Here is a 24,238-nt window from a genome sequence, read left to right on the forward strand (position 1 = left end):
GATCATGAGCTGAGCCAAAGTTGGACACTTAACCCACTGAGCCACCCAGGTGCCCTTACAAGGACACATTTTAAACTTAAGGTTATAGAAAAGTTGAAAATAAAAAGAGAGGGCAGATATAGCATGTAAACCCTAAGCAAAAACAAACAAAACTGATATAGCTATGCTAATATCACACAAATTAGATGTCTTAGTTCAGCTGCTATAGCAAAAATACTATAGTCTGGACAGCTTAAACAAGTTTTATTTTTCATATTTCTGAGGCTGGAAAGTGCAAGATTAAGGCACCAGCAGATTTGGTGTCTAGTGAAGGACCATTTTCAAGATGGCCATCTTCTCACTGTGTCCTCATATAGTAAAAAGGGAAAGAAAGATTTGTAGAGTCTCTTTCACAAGGACACTGCTCCTTTTCTTTAGGTTTCACTCCCCACTGTTTTTAGAGAGCATGAGTTGGGGAGGGGCAGAGAGAGAGGAGAGAGAGAATCTTAAGTAGGTTCCATGCCTGGTGTGGAACCCAGCACAGGGCTTGATCTCACTACCCTGGGATTGTGACTTCAGCTGAAATCAACAGTCGGATGTTTATCAGACTGAGCCACCCATACACCCCTAAGGTTCCACTTGTAAGACCTAATCACTTCCCAAAGCCTCTCCTTTCTAATACCATCACAAACATAAGAAGCAAAAGTAAGCAGGGGCACCTAGGTTGCTCAGTTAAGTGGTTAAGCGTCTGACTTTGGCTCAGGTCATGATCTCGCAGCTCATGGGTTTGAGCCCCATGTTGGGCTCTGTGCTGACTGCTTAGAGCCTGGAGCCTGCTTAAGATTTTGTGTTTCCTTCTCTCTCTGCCCCTTTCCTGCTTGCAGTTTGTCTCTCTCTCTTTCAAAAATAAATAACATTTAAAAAAATTTTTTAAAAGAAGTGAAAGTAAGAAAATAAAGAAGTAATTAGTGAAAATAAAAAAATTTGAACGTGATTAACTTAATTGACATATATAGTACATTACACCCAACACCTGCATACCATACATTATTTTCAAGTATACATGAAGTATTTACCAAAATTGTACATTTGCTGACCATAAATCATGTTTCAATAAATTTCTGGGGATTATAATGATACTCAGTACATTCTCTCACCCTGGAGAACTTAGCAAGATTATCAATAAAACATAAATAGGAAATCTCCTAAATATGTACTTAGTAAATAAACACCACACTTCTGAATAACATGTTAAAGGAGAAATCACTATTGAAGTTAGAATATATTTTAAGTTAAACTACAACTATGATATATCAAAACTTATGGAATGAAGCTAAAGCTGTGTTTTAGAGGGATATGTATAGCTTTTGTTGCATTTATTAAAAAGTGAAGAAAAGCTGTAAATCAATGATCTTAGAATAAAAATTGGAAAATAGTGAATTAAACTCAGAGAAAGTAGAAGATAATAAAGATGTGAAGGTTAATTTTATGTGTTAACATGAGCTGAACTGTGGGATGCCCAGATATTTGGTCAAATATTATTCTGGTGTTTCTGTGAAGTTACTCTGAGTGAGATTAATGTTCAAATAAGTAGACTGAGTAGAGTAGATTGCTCTCCGTAGTGTGAGCAGGCCTCATCGAATGAGTTGCCTGAATAGAACAAAAAGGTTGACTTTCCTCCAAGATAGGCTGGCTACTTTCAAACTGGGACATCAGCTTTTTCCTGCCTCTGGACTTGAACTGTAACATCAGCTCTTCCTGGATCTGGGGCCTGATGGCCTTCAGATTGGGATTACACCATTGATTCTTCTAGTTCTCATGCCATTAGACTCAGACTAGAACTACATTATTGGCTCTCTGGGTTTCTAGTTTGCCAATTAACCTTACCAGTTAACCCTTCTAGACCTGTCAGCCTTCATAATCACATTAGCCAATTCCTTATAATAAATCTTTCTTAATAGATACATCCTACTTGTTTTATTTTTCTAGAGAATTCTAATATAAAATATGAGAGAAAAAATTAAAATAAACATAAAAAGAGAATGTAGTATGTTAGCAAAAATGAAAGTTAATTCTGTGAAAACACTAATAAAACTGATGCATTTCTGGCAAGTCTGATCAAGAATCAAAGAGAATGCACAAAGGAACCCAACCTATTTGCATTCATCCCAGGAATACAAGATTGTTTTAACTTTTCAAAATAAATGGAATTATCATATTAACAGGAATATGGAGAAAAAACATATGACAATAAAAAGGTAAGTATTTGATAAAATGCACCTTCCCTTTGTGGTAAATAAAAATCTCTTGTTACACTAGAAGAAAGGAACTCTATTATTCTGAACTTTATTTACCCAAAAATATGAAAATATCCTCCTTAATGGTGAATTAATGTTTTTCTTCTGCATTCAGAAATAAGACAAAGATCCTATCATACAACCTCTTCCATTTAATATTGTGCAGCTATTGATAATATTAGTTGTTAAAAAAAGATGAGAAAGAATTGGAGGTCTCATATGTAGCTTGTAGAAATAAAAATTGGTACAACCACTTTGGAAAACTACTTGGCATTATCTATTAAAGTTAAACATATTCTTACCCCATGAATCAGTATATACCTGACAGAAATGCATATGCATATTCACTAAAAGACATATACAAGCTTATTTATAGCAACATTACTATATTACCTGTCAGATGAATAAATTGTGGTATTGTCATACCCAAACAATGGAATACTATTACATTAATAAAAGTTAGTGAATTACTGCTATAAATATCATGTTCAAAAGTAGGAGCAGGACAGAAAAGGATATTTAATATATAATTCCACTCATATAAAATTCAAAAACAGATACTGATAACCTACAGTGTTAGAAGTCAGTAGTTACTTTTAATTTTTTTAAAAAGTGTATTCGTTTTATTTTGAAAGAGAGCATGAGCAGGGGAGGGACAAAGGGAAAGGGAGAGTGAGAATCCGAAGCAGGCTCTGCACTGTCAGTGCAGAGTTCTGTGCAGAGCTCAAACTCATGAACTCTAAGATCATGACCTGAGCTGAAATCAAGAGCCTTAACCCTTAACCAACTGAGCCACCCAGGTGCCCCAGAAGTCAGTAGTTACTTTTAGAGGATAAAGAGGAAACGGCAATGTTGACTCACTGAGGATATGAAATAGGCTTCTGAGTGTCTTGTATTGTTTTTATTTTATTTCTTGTTTTTCAATTATATTTTTTGACCCAGGTAGTAGTTTCATAGGTATATTCACTTCATAGTCATTTAAAGACACATCCATAATTTGTGTGCTTTTCTCTGTCCCTCAGTAAAAATATTTATTAAACACATATTCCTGATAAAAGAAATTTATTTAAGAAATGAATCAATTCATACTCTCTTAGCTATATATATTAAATATATAGAGAATCCAGGATCTAAGTAGGGATATATTAGGGACATTGACACTAAAGGCAAGAAGAAAACAAGGATGCTCACCTTCTCCACTGTTTTTAATACTATAGGATGTTTTAGTAATGCAGTTAAGACAAGTGAAAATAATTAGAGTCATAAAATTGGAAAGAAAGAAGTGCAAGTCTCTGTTTTTGATTATGTGATAGTATATCCAAAATGCTTAATAAAATGAACACTAAAATGAGTATAAATAATAAAAAAATTTATAAGGTATTATACTAAAACCTAACCATAGAAACAATGCACTTTCAAAAAAAGATAATGAAGAGAAGATCCAACTTAAAATAGCAACCAAAAACTTCAAAGTGATTAGCTATAAAATTAATAATAAAATTTATATATGGAAAGTATCAAACTTCCTGAAAGGTATAAAAGTATATTTGAATAAGTGAAAGATCTCCTTTACTCTTGGATAAGGTGACTTACTATTTTTTCCCATTTCTTGAAGTTTACTCTTTTTATTTCTTGACTTTATAAAGTAAAATGCTTATATCAGTAAAAAATTCAAAAATTTTCCTCTTTTAATATGTATTTCTAAAACAATAATTTTCGTTCTTGATGAGGCTAAATCTGTATCTCACAAGTTTTAATATAAGGCATTTTTGTTCAGTTCTGTTTCATACTTTTCACTATAATTTCTTCTTTGACCATAATTATTTAGAAGTGTATTTTTTAGTTTCCAAAATAGTTTTGTTAATAACTTCTAATTTTATTTCATAGTTGTTAGGAAACATAGTATCTGTGATTTTGATTTTGTGGTATTTAATAAGTTAATAGATACTTATCAGATACCTATTTTCTTCAGATACTGTTCCAAGTCTTGATGATATAGTCAGAAAGTCACCTCCTTTGCCTTTACAGTACTTAAATTCTATTTTGAGGGATAAATGTTTAATATTATATAGTAATATAATATATAATTAGATAAAATGTATATATAATATATTTTTGTGACTTGGGTGATATTCATGTTTTGCTGTGGTCAGACATATTACGGATTGATCTTGTCTTGATTTATCATGGTCACAGAGTGTCCTTGTCAGATGTCTCTGGGTATCAGGAGCTTTTCTCTTTCTCAATTCTCTAAGTGATTCTAATATTTTTTTATACTTATTATATCATAATATATAGTTATGTCAATAAAGTGTGACATTTTGAGGCTAGGTAGTTTATATTTTGTGATTTAATGAGGCTATTGCTGGTAATGTTTTATAAACAAAAAACTATCTTTCAGATATTTCTATGAAAAAATATAGCATTTTAGATTATTATTTCATTACATCTTAGGGTTCAAATTTTGAAAGGTTGTATTATTCATTCTCTTGCTAAGTGAGATTTTCTGAACTTTTTAGAGTTACAAACCTCCTTTCCATAGATTCCATAGGAATTGGTTTAATGATACATCATTTTCTATAGTATGCAAAAAGAGCTGATTTGAAGTTAAAAGTCATCTTAGTATAGTATTTATGATGTTTTATAAATTTTAACAAACATTTTTAAAGTTTACACTTACTTTTGACTTTTTTAATTTAGCAAGTAATTATGTCATTTACTTTATTTCAATTTAGTATGTAAAGTTCAAATTTTTGCAAATTAATTTTAAAATTTACTGTATGTAATTTAATGTTGAAACCTTTTTTATTTTAGTCATTCTGACAGGTGTAAGGTGGTATCTCATTGTGGTTTTGATTTGTGTTTCCCTGATGATTAGTGTTGTTGAGTATCTTACCATGTCTCTGTTGGCCATCTGTATGTCTTTTCTGAAAAAATGTGTAGTTAGGTCCCCTGCCCACTTTTAGTCAGATTATTTTTTGGTGTTGAGTTATATAACTTCTTTATACATTTTGTATATTAACCTCTTATTGAGATATCACGTACAAGTAACTTCACCAATTCAGTAGGTTGCCTTTGAAAATTAAAAATACAAATGGAGTGCCTGGGTGACTCAATCAGTTGAGTTCAACTCTTGATTTTGGCTCAGGTAATGATCCCAGTATTGTTGGATTGAGCCCCACGACAGGCTCTGCGTGCGGAGCATGCTTAAGATTCTCTCCCTCTCCCTTTGCCCCTCCCCCTAGCTCATCCTCTCTCTCTCTCTCTCTCTCTCCCTCTCTCTCTCTCTCTCAAAAAAAAAAAAAAAGCATATGATCCAATAATTCCACCACTGGGTGTTTACTCAAAGAAACCAATTATATTAACTCAGAAAGATATGTGCACCCATGTTTATTGCAGCATTATTGACAATAGCCAAGATATGGAAGCAACCTAAGTATTCATCAATAGACAAATGAACAAGAAAGTTGTGGTATATATACACAATGGAATATTTGTAATCATAAAAAAGATGTGATTGTTACATTTGTGATAACATGGATAGACCTAGAAAGTATTATGCTAAGTGAAAGAAGTCAGATTGAGAAAGACAAATACCATATGATTTTACTCATATGTGGAATCTAACAAAACAAATGAATAAACAAAAAACAGAATCGGACCTATAAGAACAAATTGATGATTGCCAGAGAGGAGAGGGGTGGGGGATGGGCCAAATGGGTGAAGGGGAGTGGGAGATACAGGCTTCCAGTTATGGAATGAATATGTCACAGAAATAAAAGGCACAGCATAGGGAATATAGTCAATGATACTGTAATAGAGTTGTATGGTGACAGATGGTGGTTACACTTGTGATGAGCATAGTATAACATATAAAGAAGTTGAATTATTATGTTGTACACCTGAAATTAATGTAACATTCTGGATCAACTGTACTCAAATATTTTTAATTAAAAAATAAAGTTAAAAATAAAAACTTTAAACATGTTATAGCTTCAAATATACATTTATTTCATAATACGATATTTGAAAAATTTATATTTCCAGTTAAAACTAGCTCATTTATTTTTGTCATTTTTTTGTGTCCTATTATAAAATGTTGAGGTAAGTGATTAGGTCTCAGGATGCTATATAGGAGTAGCTTATAACCACCACTCTATTTTCTGTTTTTACCTCTGATGTTTTAGAATTATTGAAACATTTTTCTGTATTGTGTAAGAATGTTTATCAGAGAAATACTACTGTGTTTTAGTAAAATCATCTTAAGGCAGATTTGTGGAAAATATTATCATTATTTGAGCACTGGCCCATTTTTATCCTTCCTGTTTTTTTAAACTAATGACAGAGTAAATATAACAATATAACTACAAATAATAACTCCGAATTATATGATAATAAAAATCAGCATGGCTAGCAGTAATTAGCCAAATGAGTTGAATATGATCATCTATTAATTATTATCTGTTCTCAAATACTTCTGTTTTAAAGTGAAAACATGTATTTTGTTGTCTTCTTTATTGATTTATAAATATCAACCATTTTTAATGATGTAAACCTCTAGAATACGTTTGTGAACTTTTTAGGGTTCATAAATCACCAGTTTAAAATACATAACTCACCCACTCTGTGTATGGCTTATTTCACTTAGCATAACACCCTCCAGTTCCATCCACGTTGCTACAAAAGGCCATATTTCATTCTTTCTCATTGCCACATAGTACTCCATTGTGTATATAAACCACAATTTCTTTATCCATTCATCAGTTGATGGACATTTAGGCTCTTTCCATAATGAGAGCCAAAGCATAAGAGACTCTTAAAAACTAAGAACAAACTGAGGGTTGATGGGGGGTGGGAGGGAGGGGAGGGTGGGTGATGGGTATTGAGGAGGGCACCTTTTGGGATGAGCACTGGGTGTTGTATGGAAACCAATTTGACAATAAATTTCATATATTGAAAAAATAAAATAAAATACATAACTCCAAGAGAAAATTGGGTTTGATATAAAGAAATTAGAAACCAATTTGTGGCCATATTTTTGCAGTACGTAGAACTGAATGGCATGTACATTAGTCATTAAACTTATCCCATTTCACCCTTTATTTCATCTTCATTTTCTATCCCATTTTTCTTTGTTCCAATTTTGTCATTTATTTTTCTGTTCTTATATATTTATGTTTCCTCAATTTCTCTTTGGAACGAGGCAGATTTCATTGGTAAATATTTTATATTGAACTAGAGTTTATTTGCCATTTTTTTAAATAGGAAATATATATTCAGGCTCTAGAAAAATTGATATTCTAAATAAAGCTGTGTTTTGTGTTATGATTTTGCTTTATTATATTAACATTAAGCTTTATTTGGATCAAGTAAAATTAATGTTGGAATTACAAAAATTATTGTTCTAATGTTTTCCAGTTGCTGATAGGTTATGAAAATGGTACTGTAGTATTCTGGGACTTGAAATCTAAAAGAGCAGAACTGAGAGTTTATTATGATGAGGTAAGTGATTTCTACTGAAATATTTGAAAAGGATATTATAACTTTGTGCCTGTTTTCTACTCTAAGCTTTGTACATTACCAATTTTTATCATTGGGAAACTGCCTGGTTCTGACCCAGTGCCTCATATTGACCGTTGGCATTTGCACAAGTTTTAACTCTGGATTGTTCTCCTGAATGAGAATTCTCCATTGACTGTTTTTGGGTCCCTTTTGGCATCTTATATACATTGATGCCTAATATCTATCCTTTTCCTTCTTTAGGTTTTCCACGGTTATGTCTTGCCTCACTCAGTACCCTTAAGATCTTTAAAGACACTATTCACAACTTCCTTAGAAAATTCTTTTTCTGTGGCAGAAAATTTAAGAGGTCAGTTTGAAAGGCCTTATCATACGATACTTGCCTTCTCAGAATAAAGATTGATTTTGTAAATAGTAATACTTAAGAGTCAGTACGATCTTGAAGGAAGTTTTATTGTACATAGTTGAGACCATTAGGTTTTCATTTAGAGAAAGCAATGAACTGCTGTTTATCAGAGAATAGACTCTGCATTAATACTCTAGTTGTTTAAAGATTGATTCTATACCATTAATGATTTCCCCTTTCAGAAGAACCTAATATGAAGATAGGTTGGGGCAAAAAGTGAAAAAGGGTAATTACCTCTTATAGTTGTGGATATAAATGTAAGCTCTCAATTCAATTTTAAAAATAGTAAAGTAGGGAGAGTTAGGAAAATACAGGTCAAATAATCATTATCTGGTATCACCCGCACTTATATGGGAAGAATGCAGAAGAATTTAAGGCAACACTGAGATAAATAGAAAAATTAAAAAAAACCACATTTCTTCATGTTCTACCTCCCATCCTTTCATAACAGTTGAATTTTTAAATTCGATGCTTAAAGATAGAAGCTTTTGGCTATTTCATAACCACACACACACCCAATTTGTTTCTTAGTGGTTCTCGCAAACTAAGATTTTATGGTATGTACAAGATAATTCTCATAGTGACAGAGTTCAGAAGTACTTAGTTGGGTAATTTGGTCATGATTGGTGGAAGATACCCTGCAGGTGATGTCATACATTTATGCTCTGTGTGATGAACTTCTATTGCATCTTGAATCATAAGGAGAGAAGTCCCTGGGGAGCTAAGCTAGATTTTTCTTTTGTTAAATACACAAAATATAAAGATGACTAGTAGCTAGATAAAAGTACAAATATGATCTGAGTATTTAGCCAATTGGAAATAGAGTAGGCCATTGAAAAAGGAAATCCAGAGCAAAATGCTGAATCAGCTGCTTTTTTTTAATGCCCTAAAACAGTGTAGAAGGAAGAGTTCTAACCTTAAAAAGTGAGCAAAAACAACTTTTAGTGAAATTTTCAAATAAACATTAACAATGTTTAAGTCAGTAGAGTATTACACTACACCTACTTTATACCTAAAAATCATTTTAAATATTGACTTATGTATATATGTATGTATATACATATAATCTATTTACTGTGATGCATAATTATATATCCTATCATTTTAATGGAGATAGTTATATATATCATTTTACTGCCAAACTTTTAAGACTTTCCTCAGCACTTTACCTCTTGTATTTAGAATTTACTTGTAATACTATTATGAAATGGTTTCTAATAAGTCACCAATGACCTCTTCATTATTTAAATAGTGACCCCTTCATAGTCTTTTAAGTTTCTCATTAAACCTGTGGCTTTACATCAGCCCCTCCTTCTTAAAATTGTGTCTTCCCTTGTCTGTGTCTTTCTACCTCATTTTTTGCCCCTCCTTTCTCCATCACTTCTTTCCTTAGTTTTCCTTTAAATTAGAGACACTCTTCAGGATTCTATATCTTTACCCTCTTGATTTCTCCTCCAGTTTACATTTGTATTCATGTCCTTTTCTCATTTCAAATATTAATTTTATGTTAATAAATTTAAAATCAATGTATCTTTAACCCTCACCTTTCTCCTGAGCTCTTGATCCATATATCTAACAATCTATCACACAAGTCCAGGTAAATATCTCATTGACACTGAATTTACATTTAAAGACCTAAACCTTGTTCTGTGTTCTCTTTTTCAGTTTTTCAATTTTGATTATTTATTCCAGTTTGTAACCCTTAGAGTCATATTTAATCTTTCTTCTTTACATATCCTATGCTATCAGTTTTGTAGTCTCTTGATTCTGTTATATTGTCTATCATTCATTTCCTTTCTTTTTTTCATTCCCACATTCAATTTTCTAATCTAGGTTGTTATCTCTTGCCTGGAAGACTATGATAGCCTTTTAACTAATTGCATTTCCTCTGATATCTTACCTTTTCAGTATCTTTCACTAACAAGATTATCATTTTAAGACACAGATCATGTAATTCTCTACCTCAGAAACTTTGAATGGCTCCCAATTATCAACAATACAAAATCTTTATTCCTTGACAGGAGATTTAAGATCCCAATGTTATCTTTTCCCTTTAGTTTAATGCCATGAATCTTTATAAGCACTCCTCACACTTCAGGCATATTACTATCTGCTAAACATACCATTTATTTTCCACCTCCAAGCCTTTGCTCCAGCTAATTCCTTGTCATGAACTCCCTTCTTTCCTCTTTTGCATATCAAAATCCTATTAACTTTTTAGCCACTGTAAAGCTATTTGGACTACCTAACTAGCCCCTTGATGAATAGCCATTGATGAATTGAAAGGTTTGTTTTATAAATCCAACATAGTTTTCAGAAATAACTATATGAATTTACTCCCACATTAGCTGGGACATTTTTGTTTCATTACGTCAATATTTCTAAATAATCTCTCACAGTGAAAACCCTCAGAGTTTGACATGATGATAACCTTTTAATTCCTTGAGTAGCCACTGATTGTCCTTTTTTATATTGATATCTGCTTTTTGGGTTTCCTTTTTCTTTTTTGTTGTAGAGAGAAACTCAATCACAGCCATCAAGTTGACCAAACTAGCTAGTGTTTTATCTTCTGTATTTTATTTTCTATCTTTTTAAAAATTCTTCTTGTATTAGTTATATTTGTGTGTGCTTTTGTTTTTGCTTTGTTTCATTTTTGGTTTTTCTTCAGAACCTTAAGGTCCTTTTTTAAGAAAGGAGTAGGGTATAATCAAATTAATAGAAATTGGGTACTTACCCATTAAATGTATTCAAAAGCCAGTTCTTCAGTGATGCACTATTTGACCTTCTCTAATAACAAACTGGTTTTAGATGCCTATTCTTACCTATAAGTGTACAATAAGTATATATCTTTCATGGCACTTAGACTTATTTTGCTTTTATGTTGTAGCTATTATTTTTGTACTTGTCTTCCCCAGAAGGTAGGAAGAAATTCAGTAAGATAGGAAGAAGGGTTAGGGCTGGAGATGATCTCTCTCTGCCTCCATCATTCATAGCAAAGCAGTCTGAGAGAACTTTACATTGAGTTCATCAAGTTAACACGTAAAAGTTAAAACATTTCCCTTGATCTACCCAAAATAGTGAGAATGAGAAAAGGAAAAGATGAAGAGTATTTTCCTCTAACTGCCTCTACTGAACCCTGGCAAAAAAAAAAAAAAAAAAAAAGTCTTTAGTAATGAAGACCAGAATGAGAGAGAAAATAAGTCCAGGGTTCCATGTTGTCTTTTCATTTAATTAAATCTTACTTATCTTGAGGTACAGCTCATATCCTATGTCCTTTTATGATGTATTTAATGATTACTCTAGCCATCAGTTATCTCTAACTCTAATAATACTTACTGTTTGGAAAACAAACAATAAATTAGTTTTAAATACACATATCTTAGTATATGGTGTTTGTGTGTGTGTGTGTGTGTGTGTGTGTATCTTAGTTTTATATGCAAATATATATGCATATTTATGTAAAAGTTCCAAACAATAACTATTATTAATATTCATTTATTTCAGTCTTCCCTATTTTGCAGTTTTGAAAGTTCCTTTAAGGAAAGGGTAATGTTGTACATATCTGTTCAGCTTTTATGCATTATCCAAAGTCCATATAAACTTTATGATTTAGAAAGAATACCAAGCTGTGGAAATATATGATAATGTTATTATTCATACAACAGATATTGAGTATCTATTTTATGCAAGGCACTGTGCTACCACTGGGAATAAAAGAATATGTGAAACTGGAATAATTGCTTGTTAATTTTATGTATTTCACATCTTCAGAGTGAAATTAGAAGTATAAAAAAAGATTTAAATCCTTCTTCCTTAAACCCTAAATTGCCAAGCCAATTAAATAATTCATGTTAGAAGCAATATGGTAAAATGATTGAGAATGTGGGTTTTGTGGTTGGATAGACCTTGGCTTTGAATTGTGTGACCTGAACAAGTATATCAATCTCTGTAGGCCTATTTCACCATGTGCAAATTGGAAAAAATAATACCTTTTTAATAAAATTAATAGAGTTAATATAAATAAAGTGTTTTCCAAGGGGTCTAGCACATAGTAAGCCCTCAGATGGTAGCTCTTATGTAAATTATTTTTTAAATTGGCTACTTTAGGTGAAAGTAGGCCTCTACCTTTCCAGAAATCATCTTCAGATAACCTTGATTTTATTTCTAAGTAAATAATTTTCCAAATAATCATATAGGATACAGGGAGGACATAGAATTTACAACAAAAAGTTCTAGGCTATAATGATATTATGAAATGTACCTAACTTTTATCTCAGGAGATTATTTTTTGTAGTCTTCTATAAGCTTATAGAGGACTAGAGCTAAAGGTAGTATGATCTGGGTCAGAAAAATTATGTATGTTTATTAAGTATTGTTGGTATAATAATTTTATCTCAGAATATATTTCCTTTGGAATATAGAATGCTATAACATATCAACTTTCCCCCTCCCCACTTGTTTTTAATTGCTGTTTCATTAGGCTATTCATTCAATTGATTGGCATCATGAGGGCAAACAATTCATGTGCAGCCATTCAGATGGTAGCTTGACTTTATGGAACCTGAAAAGCCCAAGTCGTCCTTTCCAGACTACAATTCCACATGGTAAGGTGTATGCTTTCCAAAGAAATAAACTCTGGAGATATAGTGCCTAGACTTGAAGTGGAACAGGTGGTATCAGTGTGTTTGAAAGAAAGTAATAGGATGTAACTGCTGATTTTAAATACCTCTTTATACCTCCTTCAGATCCCCACATTATACTCCAAACTTTCTGTACTTTCCCTCCCCTGTGTCTATCCACTTTCCTACTTTGTGATACTTATATAGAGACCTTTCCAACCAAAACTGAATGATGGATGGTTGATGTATCTGAAGCACAGGAGATAATGTAGAAAATCTGTCCAGTTTTAAGGGTTACAGAGATAGTGAGAATGACACCATATAGATCTGACTTTCAGACCTAATTCCTAAACTGGTTTATAGTTTGTCATTTTCTAGATTCTCTCACTTATTTCCATTTCTACCATTTGATTCCATTAAATTATGAGAACTATGGTTTTCATTGTAGATTATATTTCTTATTATCTTCCTTATCAAAAGGATGTATTTAAGGTTTATATTGTACCTGTCTCACTGGGCAGAATAAAAAGTTCAAATGTATGAGTATCTTTTATTCAGATGACCGTTTTATTTCTGAGAATATTGGTAGTGATCTGAGTTCCATGTTTACCTTATATCATTGGTTGTAAGAATAGAGAGGTCAAAACCTAGCAGTTAATCAAACACAGTCTATTTTATATTTTCTGAGCATTTATTATAGTGTCAGATTTAGAAAATTTAGTGTTATTTCTTTATAATGAATGACCCATAAACCACAAGATCCACTTATTCCATCTTGTCTTGGTCTGTCCTTTTTTCTACCACATTTGCATGTTCCATTTACAAATTATTAAATTATTACAACATTTAGCCTAGCAGCTTTACTTAGAGATTACTTTGCATTTACTCACTTACTTTCAGATGCTTCATTTACAGATTGCCAGTATAGAAACCTTGGATAGTTATTTGCTATACCTCCCACTCAGATTTAAATATTTATTTCTATGATGAGTTTACTTTTTCTCCTCCCCCTAAAATCCTTATGCCTTTTTTTTGTATGTGTGTAATATGATTTATTCATAAATTTTCTGTTTACTTCTATTCTTCTTGACTGTCAACTTCTATACGAGTTCTTTTTGGCTGGATTAGATATTTAATACTTTCATACATTTCACCATATCCATATTTATAAGTTAGGGTTGTTTTCTGTACAGTTGACCCTAGAACAGTATGGGAGATGAGGCACGGATCCTCATGTAGTTGAAAATCTGTGTATATATAACTTTTGACTCCTCCAAAACTTGTCTAATAACAGCATACTGTTGACTAGAAGCCTTACTGATAAACACAGTCAATTAATACATATTTTGTATATGTATCATATACTGTATTCTTACAATAAGGTAAGCTGGAGAAAAGGAAATGTTATTAAAATCATAGAAAGAAAAGATATATTTACAGTACTATATTTATTTTTAAAAATCTATTCCTTTGAATCACTAGGTTTTTTTTTAAAGCTTATATATTTATTTATTTTGAGAAAAAGAGGGTGGGGGAGGGAGGGGCAGAGAAAGAAAGGAGAAAGAGAATCCTAAGCAAACTCTGTGCTGTCAGCACATAGCCTGACTCGGGTCTCAATCCCACGAATCATGAGATCATAACCTTACCTGAGATCAAGAGTTGTATGCTTAATGGACTGAGCCACCTAGGCAGCCCTGAATTAGTTTTATGTTTTTTGGGCAAATACCTAATAGTGCAATTGCTGGATTGAAGGGTAGTTCTATTTTTAACTTTTTGAGGAAACTTCATATTGTTTTCCAGAGTGGCTTGTACACCTGAAACTAATATTATACTGTATATTAACTAACTGGAATTTGAATAAAAACTTAAAAAATCTTTACATGAGTAGACCCACACAGTTCAAACCCATGCTGTTCAAGAGTCAACTATAATTCTGTTTTCCTGTTGAAAGGGCTAAAATTCTGTTCACAGGTTGTTGAAAACATCAGCACCTGTCTCATAACATACAGATTAAGTTAAATACCATCGCCTCACCATAGTTAAGCAGACATCAGTGATTTTTACAATAAAGGCATTCATTGTCATATTTATCTATATTCTTCAGGTTCATTTTGTTACATTTCATTTCACCTATTTTTATTTTAGAAAATAAAAATTTTTCTAAGTAGTACTTTAGCTGTATTCTATAAGTTTTGATATTAATTTTATTAAAAATTTTTAATTTTCATTAATATTCAGTTTGAGGTATTTTCTAATTTCTATTATAATTTCTTTGATGTCTGAGTTAGACATTTGTTTTATAATTTCTAAAAATGTGTTTTGTTATAGATTTGGAAACTAACTGTAGTCTGAGAATGTGGTGTGATACTAGTTCTACAAAATTTACTGTGATTTGCTTTATAATTAGATATAAACAAATAATTACTACAAAGTAACAAGTACGCTTGAAAAGAATACATTTCTAATACAAAGGTCAAACTTGAAATTGTGTTTTCTTTGTATTTTAAATCTTTGCTAAGTTTTTATTGTTTGATTTTCCAATTTTGAGAGAGGTAAGTTAAAATTCTATTATTATAGATTTTTCCCTGTAATTCTGTTCATTTCTGCTTTATATACTGTAAAAATCAAGTAGGTCGAGGTGATTGATAATATTAATCAGATCCTCTGATTTTAGTGATACTTGATTAGTGTTATCAATTTCTGAGAGAATGGTATTAAAATTTCTTACGGATTATGGAATGACCATTTTTTACTTTAGTTCTGTCGTTTTTTGTTTCATGTATTTTTGAGGCTTAATTGTTAGGCGTCCATTATGTCTCCTATAGAGGGCATATAGTTGGGTCTTTTTTACTTTTAATGTTTATTTATTTTTGAGAGAGAGCATATGAGCAGGGGAGGGGCAGAGAGACTGGTGGGCAGAGGATCTGAAGCAGGCTCTGTGCTGACAGCAGTCACAAACCATGAGATCATGACCTGATCCAAAGTTGGACGCTCAACCAGTTGAGCCACCGAGGTGCCCCAGTTGGGTCTTTTTTATTTCGTCTCTATCATTTAGTCGAAGTATTTTGTCCATTAATATTAAATGTAATTACTGATGGAATTGGATTTAGGCACACCAAGTTATTTGTTTTCTGTTGATCCGATCTTTTTTTTTGTTTCTTTCATCGTTTTTTTTTTTTTTTTTTTGTCTTCTGGGTTATGTGAAAGTTTTTATTAGAATTTCCTTCTAATTTACATGTAGGCATTTTATCTTAAGACATTTTTTTGATCAGTTACTCTAGGGATTACAGTATACTTCTTTAACTTTTCACAGTCTATTAGAGTTAACATTGTAGCACTTTATGAAAAAATGTAGAAGCTTCATAATCATATATATGTATTTACATTTATACTATTATAATAGTTATATATGTTCTAAATACACTGTTGTAATTTTTGCTTTAAGTAGTCTTAAGTATTTTTTTAATTAGAAGGAAAATATTCTGTATTTTATTTATAATTTTCTTAATATAATTTTGTATTTGTGAAGTTTTATAATTTCATTTGTTCTTGAGGATACAGCAACATCATTCGGCATTTCACTTACCTTCCTTTATCTAAAAGTTCTTCTCTTTTTTTCTTTTATTCTTGAAGCACATTTATGATGCATTTAAATTTCTGGGTTGACAGTTTGTATATGTGTGTGTGTTGTTTTTAAGGTGCTGAATGAACGCTTTAAAAATGTTCCATTATTTTCTGGTTTACAGTGTTTCTGAATGAGAAATGTGTGGTGTTTTTGACATTTGGTTCCCTTGTATATAATTTGTTGTTTTCCCCTGGCTAATTTCAAAATTTTTATAACTTTTATTTTCAATAATTTGACTATGATATGCCTAGAGTTTTCTTCTTCAAATTCATTCTGTTTAAGAGTTACAGAGCTTCTTACATTTAGAAATTTATATCTCTCACAAAATTGGGGAAATTTTCAGGCTTTTATTTTTTCAAATGTGTTTTTCTGCTCCAACCTCTCTCTACATCTATTTTTGAAACACTAGTTATCTGTCTGGTAGAATTTTTGGTAGTGTCCCACATGTTTCTGAGCCTCCGTTTTTTTGTTAATCATTTTTTCTCTGAATTTCAAATTGGATAATTCCCATTGGTCTTTTTCCTCTGTAATCTTCATTCAGCTATTAAGTCCCTTAAGTTATTTTTATTTTAGATATTTTTCCACTTGCTACCTTTTTATATTTTGTATTTTTCTGCTGAGATTTCCCCTGTTTAGTCATTATGAGCATTTCCCTTCCCTTCCTTTCCCTTCTCTTTCCTTTAAACATTGAGTCTAGTTATAATTGTTGTTTTAAATCTTTGTCTGATGAAACCAAAATATGCTTCCCCTTGAAGATGGCCTCTGTTCATAAGAATGACTCAAATTTTTCTGCTTCTTCATATATCTAATAATTTGGACTGTATAATGCATATTATGGATATTATGTTGAATATAGTATAGAATATAATTTTGTTACCCCCCCTTTTCTTTAGCCATTGTGTTTCCTAAACTGGGAAACCATATATAGATTTATTATTTTTCTACAAATCAATATTTTCTATACTACAAAAGTAGGCTTTGTCTGACACTCATATTGGACAGTAGTAGGAAAAGAGGGAAGGTGGCCACAGCCAACAAGGTTAATTTAGTACCTATTTTACTTGAGGTTAGCACTGTGGTGACATTGTCCTTGTTGTAGCTGGTTTTCACTAGTACTACAGATATTATTTTTCTTTCACAGTAAATTTTAATGATTTCACATATGTATTCAATCACAATGCCCTCAGCTAAACACACACACACACACACACACACACACACACACACACACGTACACAATCTACATATATGATCTTAAATCCCATCTAATCCTTAATAGTGACATTGTTGCTCAGAAACAGGATAGAGATGTCAACAATTATCACCATTATTTAACATTTTCCTCAAAACAATATGTAATGTAATTAGACTTGAAAAAGAATTATGATATTTAAGAGGTTAGAGGTTTTGGGGCACCTGGGCAGCTCAGTCGATTAAATGTCCAACTTCAGCTCAGGTCATGATCTCATAGTTTGAGTTTGAGCCCCGCTTCGGGCTCTGTGTTGACACCTCAGAGCCTGGAGCCTGCTTCAGAGTCTGTGTTTCCCTCTCTCTTTCTGCCATTCTGCTTTTGCTCTCAGTCTCTCTCTCAAAAATAAATAAATATTTTTTAAAAGTTCAAAATTACAATTACTTTTCAATAATGTAATTGCACATTACATTATTGTAATGTGGTTCAAAATTACAATTTTGAGGGTTCAAAATTACAATTACTTTTCAATAATGTAATTGCACAGCTAAAAATAAAAACTAATTAGGAATACTATTAAGTATAACATGAGAATTCTGTATACGAAACAAAATAAAGTGGATGATTACAACCATGAAAAAAATAGCATCCATAAGAATCCCCGAAGTAAATGTAAAATAACAGTGAGATATTATTTCTACTAAAGGACATAAGGAGGACTTTAATAAATGAAAAACATACCCTATGTATGCATGGGTAGAGTTAATATTATAAAATGTTAGCTCCCCACATATTAATTCAAAATTCAATCTGTTCCCAAGAAAAATAACAGTTTTTAAAAATCAGATGTACATATGTACAGCAAAAATAAACATGAAAATAGGAAAATTATTTGAACAAAAAGAAATGGTCTATTATAGATGGTTTGGAAGATTATATGCCCTGAACAATGCTTGCTGAAATAAATAAATTCTTACTGAAATGAAAGAAATTTATTGAAGTGTGTGTGTATATGCATGTGTGAGTGTGTGTGTGTGTGTGTGTGTACTGTGTTTTAAATGTCATTGAGCTAGCAACCATAAAAACAAGGTAAATTTAAAGATCCCCAAAACTTTGTTAAACTAGAAATCCTGAGATATAAGTGATGAAAATAGTTTGTTCTGAAGTTTAATGCTGTACTTCAAAGAACTTAAACTTCTATTTTTAAAAAATACAAATTTGTTGAGATGTAATTCACAATTCACTAAAGTGTACAATTCAGTGGTTTTTCATTTATTCAGAGTTATGCAACCATCAACACAATCTAATTTTAGAACATTTTTGTCATCCCCAAAAGAAATCCCATACTCATTAACAGTCATCTTATCACTAGTCCTCCATCATTAGGCAACTGCTGGTGTTCCTCTGTCTGTAGACTTGACTACATTTCATTTCATGCAAATGAACTCCGATTAAATGTAGTCTTTCATGACTGGTTTCTTTCACTTAGCATAATTTTTTCAAGGTTCATCCATGTCATAGCAAATTTAAGTATTTTATTTCTGTTCATTGGTGAATAATATTCCATTGTATGGATATACCACTTTTTTTTATCTATTCATCACATGATGGGCATTTGGGTTGTTTTCATATTTTGACTATCTGAATAATTCTGTGAATGTTTACGTACAACTTTTCATTTCTCTTTGGAATATACCTAAGAATCGAATTACTGGATCAAATGACAACTCCTATTTAACAATTTAAGGAACCGCCAAATTGTATTCCAGAGTCCTCAGACTTTTACATACTTACCAGCAATGTATTAGGTTTCCAACTTTTCCACATCTTTATCAACATTTGTTAATATCTATCTTTATTATAGCCATCTTGGTAGGTATGCAATAATATCTCATTGTGGTTTTAAATGATATTTCCCTAATGAATAAAGATATTGAATATCTGTTCATGTGCTTATTGTCATTTTTAATATTTCTTGGTGACACACTGATTCAGTTCCTTTGCCCATTTACAAATTGGGTGTCTTTTTTCATTATTATTATGGAGGTGTAATAGTTCATTATATAGTAGACCATATATACATACACCAAATCTTCTTTATCCATTCATCTATGGATAGACACTTCCATTTTTGGCTACTGTAAATACTGCAGTAAACATAGAGGTGCATATATCTTTTCAAATTAGTGTTTTGTTTTGTTGGGCTAAAAACCCAGTAGTGGAAGTACTGGATCATATGGTATTTCTATTTTTAATTTTTTGAGAAATCTCCATGCTGTTTTCCATGGTGACAGCACCAATTTACATTCCCACCAACAGTGCAGTAGGTTCTGTTTTCCTCCACATCCTTGCCAACACTTGTTATTTCTAGTCTTTTTGATTCTAGCTGTTCTCACAGGTGTAAGGTGACCTCTCATTGTGGTTTTGATTTGCATTTTCCTGATGATTAGTGATGTTGAGCATCTTTTCATATGTCTGCTGGCCATCTGTATGTCATCTTTGGAAAAAGGTCTGTTCAAGTCCTCTGCGTATTTTTTAATCAGATTGGTTTTATTTTATTTATTTATTTTTTTGGTGTTGAGTTGTATAATTTCTTCATATATTTTGGACATTAACCTTTATCAGATACATCATTTTAAAATATTTTTCTCCCATTAAGTAAGTTGCCTTTTCATTTTGTTAATGACTTCCTTCACTGTGCAAAAGCTTTTTATTTTGGTGTGGTCCCAATAATTTATTTTTGCTTTTGTTTCTCTTACCTGAGGAGATGTACCTAGAAGAATATTGGTAAGGCCAATGTCAAAGAGATTACTGCCTATCTTTTCTTGTGGGAGTTTTATGGTTTTAGGTCTTTCATTTAGGACTTTAATCCATCTGCAGTTTATTTTTGTATATGGTATAAGAAAGTAGCACAGTTTTATTCTTTTGCATGTAGCTGTTCAGTTTTCCTAACACCATTTTTTGAAGAGAATTGTCATTTTCCCATTGGATATTTTTGCCTACTTTGTCATAGATCGACCGTATAAACATGATTTGTTTCTGGGCATTCTATTCTGTTCCTTGGACTATGTGTGTTGTTTTATTTTTTTGTTGTTGGGTTTTTTGGTGTGTGTGTTTTTTTGTGTGTGTGTGTTTTGTTTTGTGAGTACCATACTGTTTTGATTATTACAGCTTTGTAGTAAATCTTGAAATCGGGAATTGTGATACCTTTAGCTTTGTTCTTCTTTCTCAAGATTGCTTTGGCTATTTGGGGTCTTCTGTGATTCCATACAAATTTTAGGATTATTTGTTCTAGTTTTGTGAAAAATGCTATTGGCATTTTGATAGGGATTGCATTGAATTTGTTGATTGCTTTGGGTAGTATGGATATTTTAATGATATTCTTTCAATACATGAGCGTGGGCTATTTTTCCATTTGTGTCATCTTTCATTTCTTTTATCACTGTTTTATAGTTTTCAGAGTATAAGTCTTTCACCTCCTTAGTTATGTTTATCCCTAGACATTTCATACTTTCCAGTCCAATTGTAAGTGGGATTGTTTTTTTTTTTAATTTTTCTTTCTGTTACTTCATTATTAGTATATACAAATGCAACAGATATTTGTATATTAATTTTGTATCCCACAACATTACTGAATTAATTTATGCTAACAATTTTCTTTTTCTTGTTTGACTGCTGAAGCTAAGACTCCCAGTACTATGTTAAAAAGTGGCGAGATTGGACATCCTTGTCCTGATCTGAGAGGAAAAGCTCTGTTTTTCACCATTGAGCATGATGTTACCTGTGGGTTTTGTTATATATCACTTTTATAATGTTGAGGTATGTTCCCGCTAAACTCATTTTGTTAAGAGTTTTCATCATGAATGGATGTTGAATTTTATCAAATACTTTTTGTACATATATTGATATGATCTTATCACTTTTATCCTTCATTTTGTTAATGTGATGTATCACATTGAATGTTTTGTATATATTAAGCCATCCTTGCATTCTTCTTGGAATAAATTTTACTTGATGATGGTGAATGATCCTTTTAATGTGTTGCTAATGCAGTTTGTTAATATTTTGTTAAGAAGTTTTGTATCTTGGGGCACGTGGGTGGCTCAATCACTTGAGCGTCTGACTTTGGTTCAGGTCACCATCTCACAGTTCGTGAGTTTGAGCCCCGCATTGGGCTCTGTGCTGACAGCTCAGAGCCTGGAGCCTGCTTTGGATTCTGTGTCTCCCTCTCTCTCTGCCCCTCCCCTGTTCATGCTCTGTCTCTCTCTCTCTCTCTCTCTCTCTCTCAAAACTAAATAAACATTAAAAAATTAAAAAAAAGTTTTGTATTTGTGTTCATCAAGGTTCTTGCCCTATAGTTTTCTTTTTCACAGTGTCTTTGGTTTTGTTTTCAGGATACTGCTGACCTCATAGAGTGTATTTAGAAGCTTTCCCTTTTCTTCTATCTTTTGGAATAGTTTGAGAAGAATAGATATTAACTCTTCTTCAAATGTTTGGTAGAATTCACCTGTGAATCAATCTGGATGTGGACTTTTGTTTGTTGGAAGTTTTTTGATTATCTGTTGAATTTCATTACTACTAATTGGTCTGTTTAGATTTTTTAGATTTTATATTTCTTCCTGATTCATTTCTATAAGTGTCTGTGTTTCTAGGAAGTTATTCATTTCTTCCAGGTTGTCCACTTTGTTGATATATCATTTGTGTAGTAGTTTCTTATAATCCTTTGTATTTTTCTTCAATGTCAGCTGTTACTGACTTCTCCTCCTTCATTTCTGATTTTGTTTATTTGGGCCCACTCTCTTTTTTGTTTGTTTGTTTTTGATGAGTCTGGTTGACTCATGCTCAATGAGTTTATCAATTTTGTTTACCTTTTTAAATAAGCAACTCTTGGTTTCATTGATTTTTCTATTGATTTTTTAGCCTTTATTTAATTTATTTCTGATGTTATCTTTCCTTCTACTCACTTTGGGCTTTGTTTGTTTTTTCTAGTTCTTTTAGGTGTATGGTTAGATTATTTATTTGAGATTTTTCTTGTTGCTTGAGGTAGGCCTACAGTGCTCTAAATTTTCCACTTAGAGCTGATTTTACTCCATCAAAGATGTGGACCACTATGTTTTTATTTTTATTCCTCTCCATGTATTTTTAAAATTCCTATTTGATGTCTTCATTGACCCACTGGTTCTTAGTAGCATGTTGGTTAACCTCCATCTGTTTGTGTTTTTTCCACATTTTTTCTTGTGCTAATTTTGTAGTTTCATCCTGTTGTGGTCAGAAAAGATGTTAGATATGATTTTAAATTTATTGAGACTTGTCTTATGGCCTAACAGGTGATCTGTCCTGGAGATGTTTCTTGTACACTTGAACAGAATGTATATTCTGTTGGTTTTAGATGGGATGTTCTATATATTTCTCTTAAGTTTTTCAAAGACTCCATTTCCTTATTGATTTTCTGCCTGATCTATCCATTTATGTAAGTCGTGTGTTATAGACCTTTACTATTATTGTATTACTGCCAATTTCTCCCTTTATGTCTGTTAATATTTGCCTTATTTATTTGAGTGCTCCAGTGTCGGCTACATAGATATTTATAACTGCTATATCCTCTTGTTGGATTAACCCCTTTATCATTGTGTCTTCTTGTCTCTTATTACAATTTTTGCTTTAAAGTCTATTTTGTTTGATATAAATATTGTGCCCCATTTTTTTTTTTGCTTTTATTTGCATGGAATATCTTTTTCCATCCTTTCACTTTCAGTCTGTATGTGTCTTTAGGTCTGAAGTGAATCTTTCATAGGCAGCGTTTAGATGGGTTGATTTTGTATTTTTATTTATTCCACCACCCTATGTCTTTTGATGGGGGCATTAGAGCATTTATATTTAAAGTAATTGCTAATAGGTATGTACTCTTACCATTTTGTTCATTGTTTTCTGGCTGTTTTTGTAGTTCTCTGTTCCTTTTTTCTTCTCTTGCTCTCTTTCTTTGTGATTGACATCTTTCTTTAGTGTAATTACTGGTTTTCTTTCTCTTTATTTTTTGTGTATGTATTATAGGTGTTTGGTTTGTTGTTACCATGAGTTTCATATATAATTTTCTAAGTATATAGCAGTCTATATTAATGTGATAGTCACTTAAGTGTGAATACATACTAAAAGAATTTTATCTTTTGCTGCTTTTAAAATTCCCTTCATTTTTAATCTTTGACATTTTAATTTTTATGTGTCATGATGTGGACCTCTTAGATTAATCTTGTTTGGAACTCTGCTTTCTGAACTTGGATGTCTTTTTCCTTCCCCAGGTTATTAAAATTTTCAGCTATCATTTTTTTTCAAGTAAGTTTTGTGCCCCTTTCTCTCTTCTCCTTCTGGGATGCCTATAATGAGAATGTTTGTTTGATGTTGTCCCAGGTATCCTTTAACCTATCCTCATTTTTTACAATTCTTTTTTTCTTTTTGCTGTTCAGGTTGGGTGCTTTCCATTGCCCTTTCTTTCAGATTGCTTCTGTACCTTCTAATCTACTGTTACTTCCCTCTAGTGGATTTTTTCATTTCAGTTATGGTATTCTTCAACTCTGATGATGCTTTTCTTATATATTTAAACTTGTG

At 31.9% G+C, this 24,238-nt stretch overlaps 1 protein-coding gene across 7 annotated transcripts in view; it reads left to right on the forward strand.

Moving 5' to 3' along the window:
* The window catches only part of STXBP5L (syntaxin binding protein 5L), a 381,398-nt gene that overhangs the window by 163,029 nt on the left and 194,131 nt on the right, over nt 1-24,238 (forward strand). For all 7 annotated transcript variants that reach the window (XM_027060943.2, XM_027060941.2, XM_027060949.2 and 4 more), the window contains exons 8-9: nt 7,695-7,778; nt 12,683-12,806. In XM_027060943.2, the coding sequence (XP_026916744.1) occupies nt 7,695-7,778; nt 12,683-12,806 (208 nt within the window). The remainder of the gene's footprint in view (nt 1-7,694; nt 7,779-12,682; nt 12,807-24,238) is intronic.

This window comes from Acinonyx jubatus, chromosome C2 (assembly GCF_027475565.1).
Source record: "Acinonyx jubatus isolate Ajub_Pintada_27869175 chromosome C2, VMU_Ajub_asm_v1.0, whole genome shotgun sequence".
Classification (NCBI taxonomy): domain Eukaryota; kingdom Metazoa; phylum Chordata; class Mammalia; order Carnivora; family Felidae; genus Acinonyx; species Acinonyx jubatus.